General features: G+C 40.7%; 1 protein-coding gene across 1 annotated transcript in view; it reads right to left on the bottom strand.

Moving 5' to 3' along the window:
• The window catches only part of LOC109367481 (adhesion G protein-coupled receptor L3-like), a 31,696-nt gene extending 19,108 nt beyond the window's left edge, over positions 1-12,588 (bottom strand). Inside the window, exon 1 of the mRNA XM_031553261.1 lies at positions 11,643-12,588. Coding sequence (XP_031409121.1) covers positions 11,643-12,588 — 946 coding nt within the window. The remainder of the gene's footprint in view (positions 1-11,642) is intronic.
• Between the last annotated feature and the right edge of the window lie 284 nt (positions 12,589-12,872).

Genomic DNA, 12,872 nt, shown 5'->3' with positions numbered 1-12,872 from the left:
CTCATCTCAGACTCCTTTGGGTTTCTTTTTCCAGGGTTTCTGTGTGTGACTGCCTGCATGTGTGTGGCATATATTTTCCAGTTCCACTTCTCAGGGATTAATTGGCAGAAGTGCTTGTCATGGTTAAATAATTTTATTTAATTTGCACCGTGTGAAGATATTTGGGCAAAAGGGAAAAATAATTAAAATTTAATTACTTTTTTTCCCCCTTTATAATGAGAAACAGTTGCATCCCTTGGAGACTCAGCTAGGAATAGAACATCATTCATTTTTATTGTTAAATATGCAATTCAAGGGAAAAAAAAACTTAAAAAAAAACACACCAAAGATCAATCTCTTGTAGTAGAAGAGTGACATGCAGCCAAGCCTAGAATAGGTAAACACATATCTCTAGAATCAATGACATTTGAACTTTACTAGGATGCTAAGAGAACAAGATAACGCCAGCATCCCCAACAGAAATATCCAGGGGACCTTCTCACAGGTTTCTACATAAATAGATACATGCACACAAGTACACTTTTACTGAAAGGCTCAGAGATGTCTCCTCCACAAGTCCTGCCAGCTCTGGGAAGCATCATCCTCAGAGGCTTCACCACACGCATTAAAGAATTACATAAAACTGAAAACCTCCCATCTCCTATTTTTTTTTTAGTTTTGGGCCCATCTCAAGTTGAAATATCAGCTTGCTTTCTGTAATTTCCAAGCAGGAAAAAAGACTGCCTAAACTCTCCTCTCCTTTTGATGTTCTCTCCTTTTATTTGACATCAGAAAAGGATTTCCCTTCATGTAAAACACCTAGAGATGGGCAGAGGAGGCAAATGGAGGACAAAGATTTATTATTGTTACAGATGGTCTTATGATACACAGAAAGAAGCGTTCCCCATAACTTCCTCCCATGTTCTCCCAGTCTAGAAGTAACCAGGAAGGCAAATTTATGGACATGCACAAGCCCATGAGCAAGATGATGGAGCATACGCTTTCTGCCTTCCACGTACAGATTTGTATGGAGATCAGCAGCACAAAACTCCCACTGTCATTACCTTGTACACCAGTTAGCCCCCACACCATTTCAGCATCATTTGGGCTTCTCACTGGCTACAGTTGATGCCTCTACTGCCAAATACATTAGGGTGATGATGTCCAAATGCGCTATGGTAACAAATTTCACTGACAAAGGAAGACAGGACTTCCACATTATAATAATTTGAATTAAGACTTTTTTTAGTGCCCCCAATTCATATTTGCGTATTAAGAAAATGGTAACCTCTTTCCACAAGAATATATGGATATATTTTGCTGTGAGAAACCTATTATGTCCATGTCCTTGATACAATTTAATGACTGTTTCCCAAAGTGCTTCTTCTATTCTCTATAGTTCACTTCCTTGCATCGCCATCTTTTACTCAGTGTAAATACAAACTCTTTAAAATAAATAAATAAATAAATAAAAATCATGAAAAACAAAAGGCAATAAAATCAAACCAACAATAAGAAAAAAACCATTTGGAAGTAAATCTTCCATTACCTTATGGAAAAACTGCTGGAACAAGCTTTTGCCCTTTCCAATGGACAGATGTTCTCATCAACGAGAAAATTAGAACTCGATGACAAATTCCAAGGTTTAAATGTCATTCCCTACCAACTCCGGTTCAAATGAAAATGGAAGTGGCATTAAGAGAGCAGTATGCGAGCGCTGCAGACTGGTAATTTCCTCTAATTAAAAAACAGAGTTTACAGAAGTACTTAGCAATGCTCGCGATAAAGTACAAATTTGAAAGGAAGGAGGCTCCTTCTCTGTTTTCAGTGCCCAGCAAGCTACTTTTCTGCCGCTAGTGAATTGTTTGTTTCCTCAGACTGCTCAGGAATTTTTCACTCTACATAACAATTTTCTAATGTCCTTAAAAAAAATATTCCAGACCTACCAATAACTCCTGTAGAAAGCACCCTCCTGAGCACTGGGTGAGTAAGGTATAAGCGTAATTCAAGCAGATGTGTGATTTTTTTTTTTACATACAATGTAAAGAGGCACAATAGAACTCAAAGGCTGGGCATACAACCTAGCATTTCTAATGCAAATATTATTTTACCTCAGTAGCACTGGGAGAGAATACCTATACAAGAAATGCATCATGAGAAGTGACACACTGATTGTCTCCTGGAGCCTGGGTGCCCTTCTGGAAGACACACTTTAGTTAAAGTCAAGTCATTAGGCTCACTACAAGAGGAAGCGGATGAAATCCAATCGAATGCATTACAGAGGTCAGACTAAATGAGCTAATGGTCCCTTCTGGTCTTAAAAATCTATTAATCTAATTTAATTCTCTGTTCTACTCTTCATACCAGAGTCAATTTAAACTCATTTATATGAAAAGAACACATTACAGCAGCCTTGCACAACACACCACATTCTGACTATCCAGTTTTAGGCTATCCGAAAGCTTCATTTAGGAGCTCAGGAGGAGGTTTTTGTCATTTATCTGCAAAGAAAGCTTTTGTTACAAGCAAGGCACCAAGTAGAAGCACCTCTTCCAACTCAATATTGGATGAATCTGCATCTTTAACAGTGTGAATACATCAGGAACTTTCCCGAGCACTTTCCACCTTGGCTTGTATTTCAGTTGCTGGCATTCCTCACTTGTCCAGATCCCTGCTGTGCTGAGGACAACAGCACTTTTACCAATAAAGCCTTTCCAGGTGCTCCAAGGATATTCTTTGTGAATAGCTAGTAAAATAATACTGCAGTAATAAAATACTTGGCAGTCACTGTCCAGTGAGAAAATCATATGCTTAGATGGAGAGAGTCAAAAATATTCACTGCTGTTAGCAAGGGTCCCTGTACTGTGTACATATGCTACAGTTAAGCAAATACTATTTTACTACTTTTTTACTATTTAAAAAAAATCCCCCCCATTTTCTTTTTTCATGCTGCCCTCCCTGCTGTAGCCTCAGCGCTCACAACACCATTACTGGTCCTTTGCTTAATTCAGCAGTACAAGAGCTCCAAACACCATGTGAGTTCAAGCTGACCCATCCTGGATATCCTCAGCATCCTTCATGCATGCTTGAGAGAGATGAAATAAGTTAATGCAGTCAGGGGGACAAATGAATGTGAGGCCAATACTTGGAAGCTCACAAAAGTTCTTCACACGGAATGTTGAGAAGGTGCTACAAACTCACAAAGAAGTTCCTCGTCCCTTCTGGCACATTTATACTTGTTGCCTTCTTTATATTTTCTCTTTCTCAGCACAACTAAACACTCCCTTGACCCTTTCCCTATGTCCATCTTAAACACCAACAGATGCAAAGCATTGCAGAGCTGCCCGATGCTTGGTATCTCCAGGGGCTGTGCTAATTCATTCCAGCTATTTGAAGCAAGCATGAATGGCACTCCATTAAGCGTGCTCGGACTGGGATAAAGGCAGCTGATTTTCCCATCTCCTGTCACGGCCAGTGTATAATTTCTGTAGTTTTCAGTTCTGATGTTTCTTTTCTTCCTTTCCCCCAACCTTTTCTCAGTCAGAAGCAGCCAGTACTGTGTGAGAATACAGAAACTAGCAGGTTTGTAACATGAAACACTCAGTTTGCTTATTCAGTGTCAGTCCTTTTAAACTGAATCCTATCTTTCAGTGAAATTTGCCTTAAGACCTGTTTCCTCTCAGCGCATTTTAATCAAGCAAAAATCCTGTTACAGTGAAGAAATCCTGTTATGGAGAACAATCGCTATGTTGTTTTAAACACGTCTCTTTCAGCTAAGCCTTCATCATCTGCTTTGCCCCCCAATCATGAGCATACTCTTGAAAAAAACCTTTTCAATGTAAAAATGTAGGACAGATACTGTGACTTCAATGTATATGGACAGCCACTGTTTGTTCCAGCTTACAATTTATATTATCCTCTTCTGGTGCTTTCAACACAAATCAGGAGGCTAAAAAGCCTTTCACTGACAAAGTGCAATTCCTTCTCGCTCCTGAAGCCCAAGCCCAGACTCACACCAGCTTCAGAGGATTTAACTGAATAGTGGCACTGCAAGAGCTTAGGGATTTTGTTCCAGTAAACTTTTTTTTTTTTTGTATTAACCTTTGCCCACACTCGCCTGGCAGATTGCTCACCCAAAACAAACGGACACTGTTTTACTCTTCCTTTCTTCATTATGAAGTCTCTTGACTTAATGTAGTCACTATGCCAAAATGCACTTCAAGAAGGTGTGTTTCAAAATGTATGTTATCTCTTTTTTCTAGGCTTTGCCAATCTTCCCATGTCAGGCTGTTGACAGCATCGCTGACTAGCATTTCACAGCCCTTCATTGCTGGTCCCATTTCTCCAAAAATGCAGAGATCTACAAACTACCTAACAAAACTTTTCCTGCGCGTTCAACCTAAATTCACTAATTTTTCTACAATCAAGCCAGCAATCCAACTCTACCATGAGAGTTCAGCCAGATTTCTGAGGGTAAGGCTGACTCCTTTCCACTCCTAACATACACTTTGGGTACTTCTTGTACCTACAATTATACTTTAAGTGTTTGGAAAACTAGTTGCTGTCACATCAGAAGGATGAGGAGTTGCACAGCTTCTTGGAGTCAAGGGACTCTGTAAAGCTGCTCGTAAAAGTTCAGTAATTTTGTGGTTTGCTCCTCTTTGAGTGCCAAGACAAGCAGTCTGAAGAACATCCAGTGCATTCTCTATTTGCTTTGACTCCAAACAGAAAAGATCAAGGTATCTATGAATAATGGGCACGTGGTGATGGGTTGATGGCTAAACTAGATGATCTTAGTGGTCTTTTCCAACCTTAATGATTCTACGATCCCTTCCTCAGTCTGATTAGTGAAGAAGAGGAAAGAAAAGCTGGCATGGCAGCACTGCAGAACACTGGCAGCATCGAAGAAGTTAATTAGAAATGTTGAACGAACAAGGCTTCAAGAGATGAGTCTTAATAAGTGGCGCTAAAAATATTACAGTATTCATTTTCAGAACAAACACAATCAGTGCCAGACATGCAAGGAGAGCCATGGTGGAGGTATTTTCAGTGGGGAGCAGGAAAAAGGCTGATCATGGAAAAAAAAAATAGTAACAAAACCCCAAGGTGCCACATAGAATCACAGAATCATTAAGGTTGGAAAAGTCCACTAAAATAATCTAGTCCAACCATGAAATAAGGGGCCACGTCCCCATGCCCTGAGCCAGGTTAGTGGCTCTATAGCCACACCAGAGCAGAGCTGCAGGGAGCACAGAATGTTTGCATGCCATGGTGCAAGCCACGAGGAATTAGATGCAAAAATATCACGTAGGTTGAGAGGGTATTACCTTGAGAAGAAGCCTGGAAGATTATAATCCTCTTTCAGAGAGGAGAGGAGATGGCAAATGTGGCAGCTCGAGAATGGATATCCTGGAATTTGAATCCTCCAACCATGCACAGATCTCCTTCCTCGCAGACAAACCAGAGAAACCTGCTGGCCAACGGCTACATCATACATTTGTTGCTAAAAACCCGATGTAAATCTCTAACTCTCCCAAAGTTTCTCTGGTACATGATGCAGTCCCTCACTTGTTTGCTCTATGTCACTTCTCGCACACAGCCCCAACCAACACTTGCCTGTGACATAACTGGGTTTGGTGCAGAGGATTTTCATCAGACAGAGAAGCTGTGGTGGATGGCAATGCGATAACCCGGTGGTCTCAAACTTAATGAAAGGACAATTAATTTCAGCTCCAGACTGAGTCCTGAAGCAGAACAGCTCACCACAGAAGAGGAAAGCTGCTATCCTTCATCCACAGTTAATGTCTCTTTCTCTCTGCTATCACCCCACTATCTGCCACAGTACATCCTATGCTTCCTGCCACAACAGCTGCTTCAGCTTCTCAGACATGTTCTTGGCAACATGCTTTTCCCCTCCTGGTGTTTGACAGGATTATGAAGTGCAAAAATCACCAGCCTCCTTTTGTTTTGAAGCTTGAAAGTGAAGTTTCGCTTCATCATTTGTCTCTCGCTGCCCTTCCCCTACATCAAGCCATCAGCCCAGCCACAAAGCCCAGCTTGCATTCCTGTTTCCTGGCCTGTGGGGACTAAGAGGTGTGACTTGCCTGCAGATTTCATGAAAAATTCGCATTTGGTTTGCAACAGGGACGGCTGATCTCCAAAGAGGCACATCAGCAGCCCAGAACTGCTCCCTGATGGATTAAGCCTGCTGTACCATCTTTCCAGGCTGGTTTATATAGGAATACAAGGGCTGTTCTGGATGGCCACGCTCTCTCCGGTTCCACACCCACTGAGAGGAGTATAGCTTTTATTTAGGAGGAGAGAGCAACCACATATCTGTCTCTACTGGAGAGGCATTGAAGATACTCTCATTGTGCTAAACAAATAGCATTAATATTTATGAAAATTTTCCAGAAAGAGAAGGCTTTGAAGCTGAGAAATCTTGCCTTTTAGGGTGGTTTATTTTATTTTATTTTATTTTTTGTGAGAAGGTAAAGAACTCAGATTTTCTGGCCACGGGCAAACATCGCTTTTGGAAAAGCATCCAGTGGTATGATACTTTACTATTTTTTAATCAAGTGATGCTTTACAAAGGGGAAAAAATTAAACAGGACAAAAATGAACAGATAGCTCAGTCCTCAAACTGGTGAACAAATGTCATTCATGCCCTTCTGGATCCCCGTGTACCCCGGTTAGGTGAAACACCCTCCTCTCCTTCTAAGCCTAGGGTACTGGCTGGACAACTAACATAGGATGAGATGCCAGCTTTGTTAGAAAAGATGTAGTGTCCTCATGCTGCTTTCTTCTCTTCCATACTTAGCCACATCTTTTTATCATGAATAGAAAAAAGGAGACTGAAATATTTGTAGAAAAAATGTGACAGGCATATATGGGCAAATATTGGAAGATAAAAGCCAGGACTCCAGTTCACAATGTGAGTTTGCAAAGGCTGCTGAAAGCAAGGGTTGATCTCTGCAAACTTCCAGCAACACTGTGCAGCCAGCAGCTGTCACTGTAAGCAACAAAGAGGAACAGGAGTGAGAGAGCTGGGGGATGCTCCTAGGTGGGAAGAAAGCAATTGGAAAATAAAAACACAGGAGAAGTTGCAATTAAACACTCAGCAGCTCCCCAAAACCGTCCCCTGTCTGCCAGGAGAAACTGCTCATCAAAAAGGCTCAGCTGGCCTTTTAAAATGTAGCCCGAATCTTCCGAGATGCTAAGCATGTCTTATCGCAACGGGATCACGGAGCAATAGCAATTCATATCCTGTACACAAGTGGGATTTAAGATTGGGCAGCCCTTATGATGCATTTCCCAGGCAGGCCTGAGCGGCATTAAAGGCAAGCAGCGCAGGAAGCCTCTTCCAGCTACCTATTAGCACGTGACAGCTTTGAAACGTTCAAGATCCTCTGCCCACTATCCACATTACTCAGCTGTCAAAGTAAAGGCCTCAGATTTATGATGTGAAAATTACATTTTAACGAGGTGTCATATGTGTTTAAAGTTCTTATTCATCACCATCCCGCCACATCTTTTACCCAAGACACAAATGCACTTAATTAGCATATTATAAGGACAGAGGGTTCACCTTATCTGCATTGTAAAACTGCTTTAGGAGAAGAAACCACCACCCTTACTGAATAAAATGGATGCAGTCACATGTCAAGAGAGCATCCTGAGAAGGCAAATGTAAAGGATGAAAGTTTGATGGGCATTCTCTGAGGTTTTTAAGTATTGCAGGTACGGATGGAAGCTTCGTATCACATTTCATCACCAGGCTGGCAGTTTGCAGGGTTAATATACAGTATACGAAAGCCATTTAAGTACAAAGAAGCTGCATTACAAGTCGTATATCAAGTCACTATCTTCCTTACAGATAGGACACATTTATTTATTAACATCATACATCCATTAGCAGCCAATAATGCATTTCCAGAGTCTCCTGAACAGAACTTACATGGGAAAAACAGAACAGATCTCTTCAAAAGCAGGATGTCTGTATTTTCCATCCTGCCACAGGGAACAGCCAGTAGCCTGGGCAGAGCTTAACCAGCAGCAAACAGCCATGGCCTTGCAGCACTTTTCTCCCCAAGGTTCCACCTCTGCTAGCTGCGTGCCTGCAAAGAGCTCTGTGTCATTGCATGTTGCTGCCAGAATGTGCAAGTGGTGTCCTCATCCTGGTGCCAATTTATGAAGAGACCTTACTGCAGCTGTCCAGGGAATGGAATGTGTGTGCCCTGCTGAGGGGGCTGATACCAAAGCTAAGCACAGAAACTCCAGATTTTGACACTCATTTACAGTGAGATGTAAAAGCCCATTTTTTGCAAACAATGGCCTGGGAAAGCTCTGTGACAGTGAAGATCTCAAGTGTGTACCAAACCTACCTGCACAAATAGGCCTTCAATTAAAACACACAGAAAATGTTTAATCACTGTGAAGAGTGAGAGGATACGATTCCTGCCTTTCCTATAAGGAAGAAGACTCCTGCCTCCTGTTTTCCCTGGATGGTCTTGGAAAAGACTGAAAATGTTTGAGTCTAACTGATCTGGAGCCTCTAGCACCTGTTTTTTATTTCCCATATCCTTGAAATGTATGATACCAGAGATTTCAAATATGTTTCAAATACGTTAACTGGCTATTTAGGTTGCTAAATATATTACTTTGCCTGTAACAATCAATTTTTGGTTTTAAGAGCTCTGTTTTTAAAACTTCACCCGTAACTGCTATTTAACAACCAATTTCCTTGACCCATCAATTTTACAATCTTTTATTTTCTAATTAAGCAAATATTGTTTACATATTTTGCTACTCAAGCTGTAATGCTATAGAAAAGAGCTGCAAAATGCATTCTCTCTTTGAACGTCACCTTTCTACAGGAACTGAGAAGGTATTGCAATTTTAAAAGAGAAGGGAAAAATGTATCAACAATCTGCTCTTTGTGAAAATAAGTTAAAAAAGGAATCTAAAAATATTCCCTAGGTTTTCACTGCTTTCCCAATATTACACAGGCTCGTGTTCTGCTCTTTGTTGGAGGAGTCATGACGGGTTTAATCCAGCCACATACTTACATGTATATTGCTTATATGTAAAGAAATTCAGCATGAAATTTCACATTAGCCAAAAAATGTGTTTCATTGGATCCTCAAGGGGACGTTCAGACTGGATATTAGGAAAAAAATCTTCTCAGAAAGAATGTTGATGCATTGACAGAGGCTGCCCAGGGAGGTGGTGAAGTCACCAACCCTGGAGGTGTTGAGGAAACGTGGAGATGTGGGCATGGTGGGGATGGATTGGTGGTTCTTGTCCAACCTTAATGATTCTACGAGAAAGAGTCACACAGATCTTGTCTACCAGTTTCTCTCTTTTGAAAAGAATTAAATGTTGAGCAAGTGTTTGCTCCCCTACCCAACTCAAAACCATCCGACTAAGTAGTAAAATAATGTTCCCTCTAATCAGGCTGTGCAGGTAGGTAATGGAGCACTGAACTCCCTCTGCAAATGCATTCTCCTTTGCTTTGAAGTGCCTCAACCCCATTCGAGCTGTCAAATCAAGAATTTCACTTTCTGTCAGAGCAGCCTTCTTACAAAAGTCCTGCAAATCTATATAGCAGTGAGGTAAAGGGACACCAGTGCAGTTCTACCAAACAGACAATTTCAGCAATTTTCAGAGAAAAGAAATGCATGTAAAATTCAGCTTCGCGTCCACGTTGCGAAGCTATAAAAAGTGTACAAAAGGAACATCAGAGACATCAACTTAACCCTCTTTTTCCAACATCCAAAGCCAATCAGCTTTTCATTTTAGAGGATGGTGGGTTTTAAATTCCCACCCGAACACTGGTGAAATCAAAGGGACTTGAAATCCCAGCCAATCAGCATGACACGGGAATAACTCAAAGTCTTATGCTGACATTCCCAGCCCTCTACAAGATTTTCATCTGCTCTTCCAGCTCATTAGCTTAGACTCTGCTAGGAAAATGGGATGGGAAGATACTTAATTTTTTTTAACAAAAAAAAAAAAAAAGTAGCAAAATTTGAGTTTTTTGTTAAAAATGGCTTTTTTTTTGTTAAAGATGGTATTACTGAAAACAGTCACTACATGAAAAAGAGGCAGTAGAGAGTCCACTGTAATGCCTGCAAATGAATCATTGAAAAAGAGAAATCCTGTGAAATAGGAGGGATGGAATTGATTTTCACTCCTTGGGGATAACCAATAACTAACAAATTGCTCTGCTTCACTCCACTACTCAGAAAGTACATGCTCATCATTAAGTTGGGAGAATGAAAAGTGTTACTTCATTTCTTGCTCATTTTAGATCTTGCAGAGGTCAAAACCATTGAAAGGATCCCTGCTCTTCTCTTAACAGTCACTCAGGCTCATTCATTTGGTTCTTCAAGAAATCCTTCTTGTCCTCCTTACATTTTTGTATCAAAATTGGAAATTCATTGCTCGATTACTACTTCTATTCCACCTATCCCCAGATTTTCATATCCTCAGTTTCTTTCAGCATCTTTTTAAAATGTGGATGACAGGATGTACATAGGAAAAGAAAAGCTCATCAACAATAACATCTCTGCTCCTCTTCTGGGAATCTGAATCCACTCTTAATCTTTGTCATCATCAAAAAAGAATAGTTTGGAAATAACAATGCTACTAATCATCTAGATTACTATCTGAATTATATTACTTCCATCTCTCTCATCCCTTTTTCAGCATCTCTAAAGACACGGTCCTTCACAGAAAATACCTAGTAGCTCTGACTAAAATAAGTTTATGTGCAGCAGTAACTGTTTGTAAAAGGTTTAGCGCAGTTTGGAAATTTTTGCACCATCAAACAAGTATGACCACAGTAAGTCTAAGTCATGTTACTAGCCAAGTGGCAATTGTGAATGCAATACTTGCAAAAAGATGAAGATGGTAATCTTAAGTGACTGCAACCCAGATGAGTAATTAACAGTGTAATTTCTGATACTAAAAAACATAGAAAAGCTGGACATCCTCTGAGGATGGATAGGGTGGATGTTCCTCTATTAGAGAAAGTATTCTATAATGTGGACCTGAATTAAATGCTTCGAAAAAAGAGCAACTTAAAAGAAACAAAAAAACCCCACAGTTTGGAAGATTTTGTTATCAGTTTCTCTCCTGATTCTAGACACACACTTGTGGGTGCTCACATTCACAATAATCACAAAATAATAAAATTCACAATGGCTTCTGTAAAAGGCCCACGCACCCTCATCTTAAAGGAACTAGCTCATCTAACCTGCAATTTGTCCCATGCTGTTTGCAGTGACAGCATCTTCCATGCTTTGTTTTGCCAAAATTCCTATAGAAGGGGTGATGATCTTATGTATGGAGCAAAATTCAATTAAAAAGAAAATAGCATTGCTAATCCTGTGATGTAAAGAAGAACACAGACATTTGGAGACTGTATCAGGTTAATTACAGGTAGCATACCTGTTTCTCTATTTCATTTTGGACTAAGATATTAAAAAAAATATTCTGCATGTATTAATGTCTGAACATCCATCATAGGTATTGCAGTAGGGCTTAATTTACAAACACAGGCAGATCATTACCACAGGACCATATTTCAATTTCACACCCAATTTGTGAGAAAAATAGAAATCCCAGTTCAGATTTTGTCTCAGTATTAAAACCCTTACCTGTTCTGCTGTCCAGCGGGCCAAAATCCAAGGAATACTTCACTACGTGATAGTTGTTCCATACGTAGAGAAGGTTGTCCCGGGGATTATAATCCACAGCAGCAATGTACTGATAGGAGTTTGGAAAGGGCACATCCACCATGCTATCCTTGCTTTGGTCAGTGTTATATATGTAGTCTATTTTATTCCCTGTGGCTTCATTGTCATCATCTTCATAAACAGACTTTACCACATATAAAATCCCACAGATCATAAAAGCATTAGAAGCTGACCTCTTGTCATAGGCAGTATCCCACGTCCCTTCAATCCTTAATGTATAAGGGTTTAACTGGCTAATGACTATTTTGCCATTATTTTGTTCTGTTGCATAGATTACCCATAGCCCATTCTCATCCACGGCCAGGTCTATATCAGACTTGCCTCCCCAGCGGTAGGGAGAGGTGTCATGGTAATTTGCATTAGCTATGATAGCCTCCCCGCTTTTTATCCTTGTCCGCAAGTCAAACTTGACTATATTTCGGGTTCGCTCCTTGTTGAAGAACAAAGCCCCGTCGTACACGACAAACCCTGTGCCATCCACTCGGTGTGGGAGTTTGTAGGTCGTGGTTGGCCTCCCAGCGATGAAGTCATCCTTGGAGGAGTACTCCGTCAGTGTGTCTGTCCGATAAGGCGTCCAAGGCATGTAGTAGATCTTGTCAGACGCCTGCAGCGGGTCTTTGCACCAGGCACCAGACTGGTGGTCGGATTCAAACAGGTGTTCGCTCTGGTATACTCCTTTTAGCAGTCCAGGGCAAAGGAAAACTGTTGGAGGGGGAAAGAATTTAAAACAAAAACCAAAGTTAATGAGACTCTGGAGGTGGTTGGACCAAACTTCAAAATAGTCTGCAGTTCTGCAGCAGAGGACACTCGAGGTCAAAGCAATGCCCTGTAACTGGAGACCAGCCATCCTGCTGGCCAAGCCTCTAGAACAAGACTTGCTCCACCAAATTTATTGTTTTTCTGCTTTTTCTATCAACTTTGGCTCATTTTCTTATTACTTTTCAAATCTATTTTTACAGGTGTACTTACTTGGACCGCTCGCCTTTGTAAACTCTGAAATGAGTATGTGCCCCCAAAGGATTTCTGGGTTTGTATTTCCAGATTACATTGCAGTGAATCTGTACCTACTAGGTGAAGGGGTAAACTCCGGGGGAATTGTTCCACATAGTTATTTTGAACAGCCCACTGCAG

Source organism: Meleagris gallopavo, chromosome 4 (genome assembly GCF_000146605.3).
Source record: "Meleagris gallopavo isolate NT-WF06-2002-E0010 breed Aviagen turkey brand Nicholas breeding stock chromosome 4, Turkey_5.1, whole genome shotgun sequence".
In the NCBI taxonomy this organism is placed as follows: Eukaryota; Metazoa; Chordata; class Aves; order Galliformes; family Phasianidae; genus Meleagris; species Meleagris gallopavo.
Note: the sequence above shows the minus strand (reverse complement) of the source record. Positions and strands in the feature narration are given on the sequence as shown.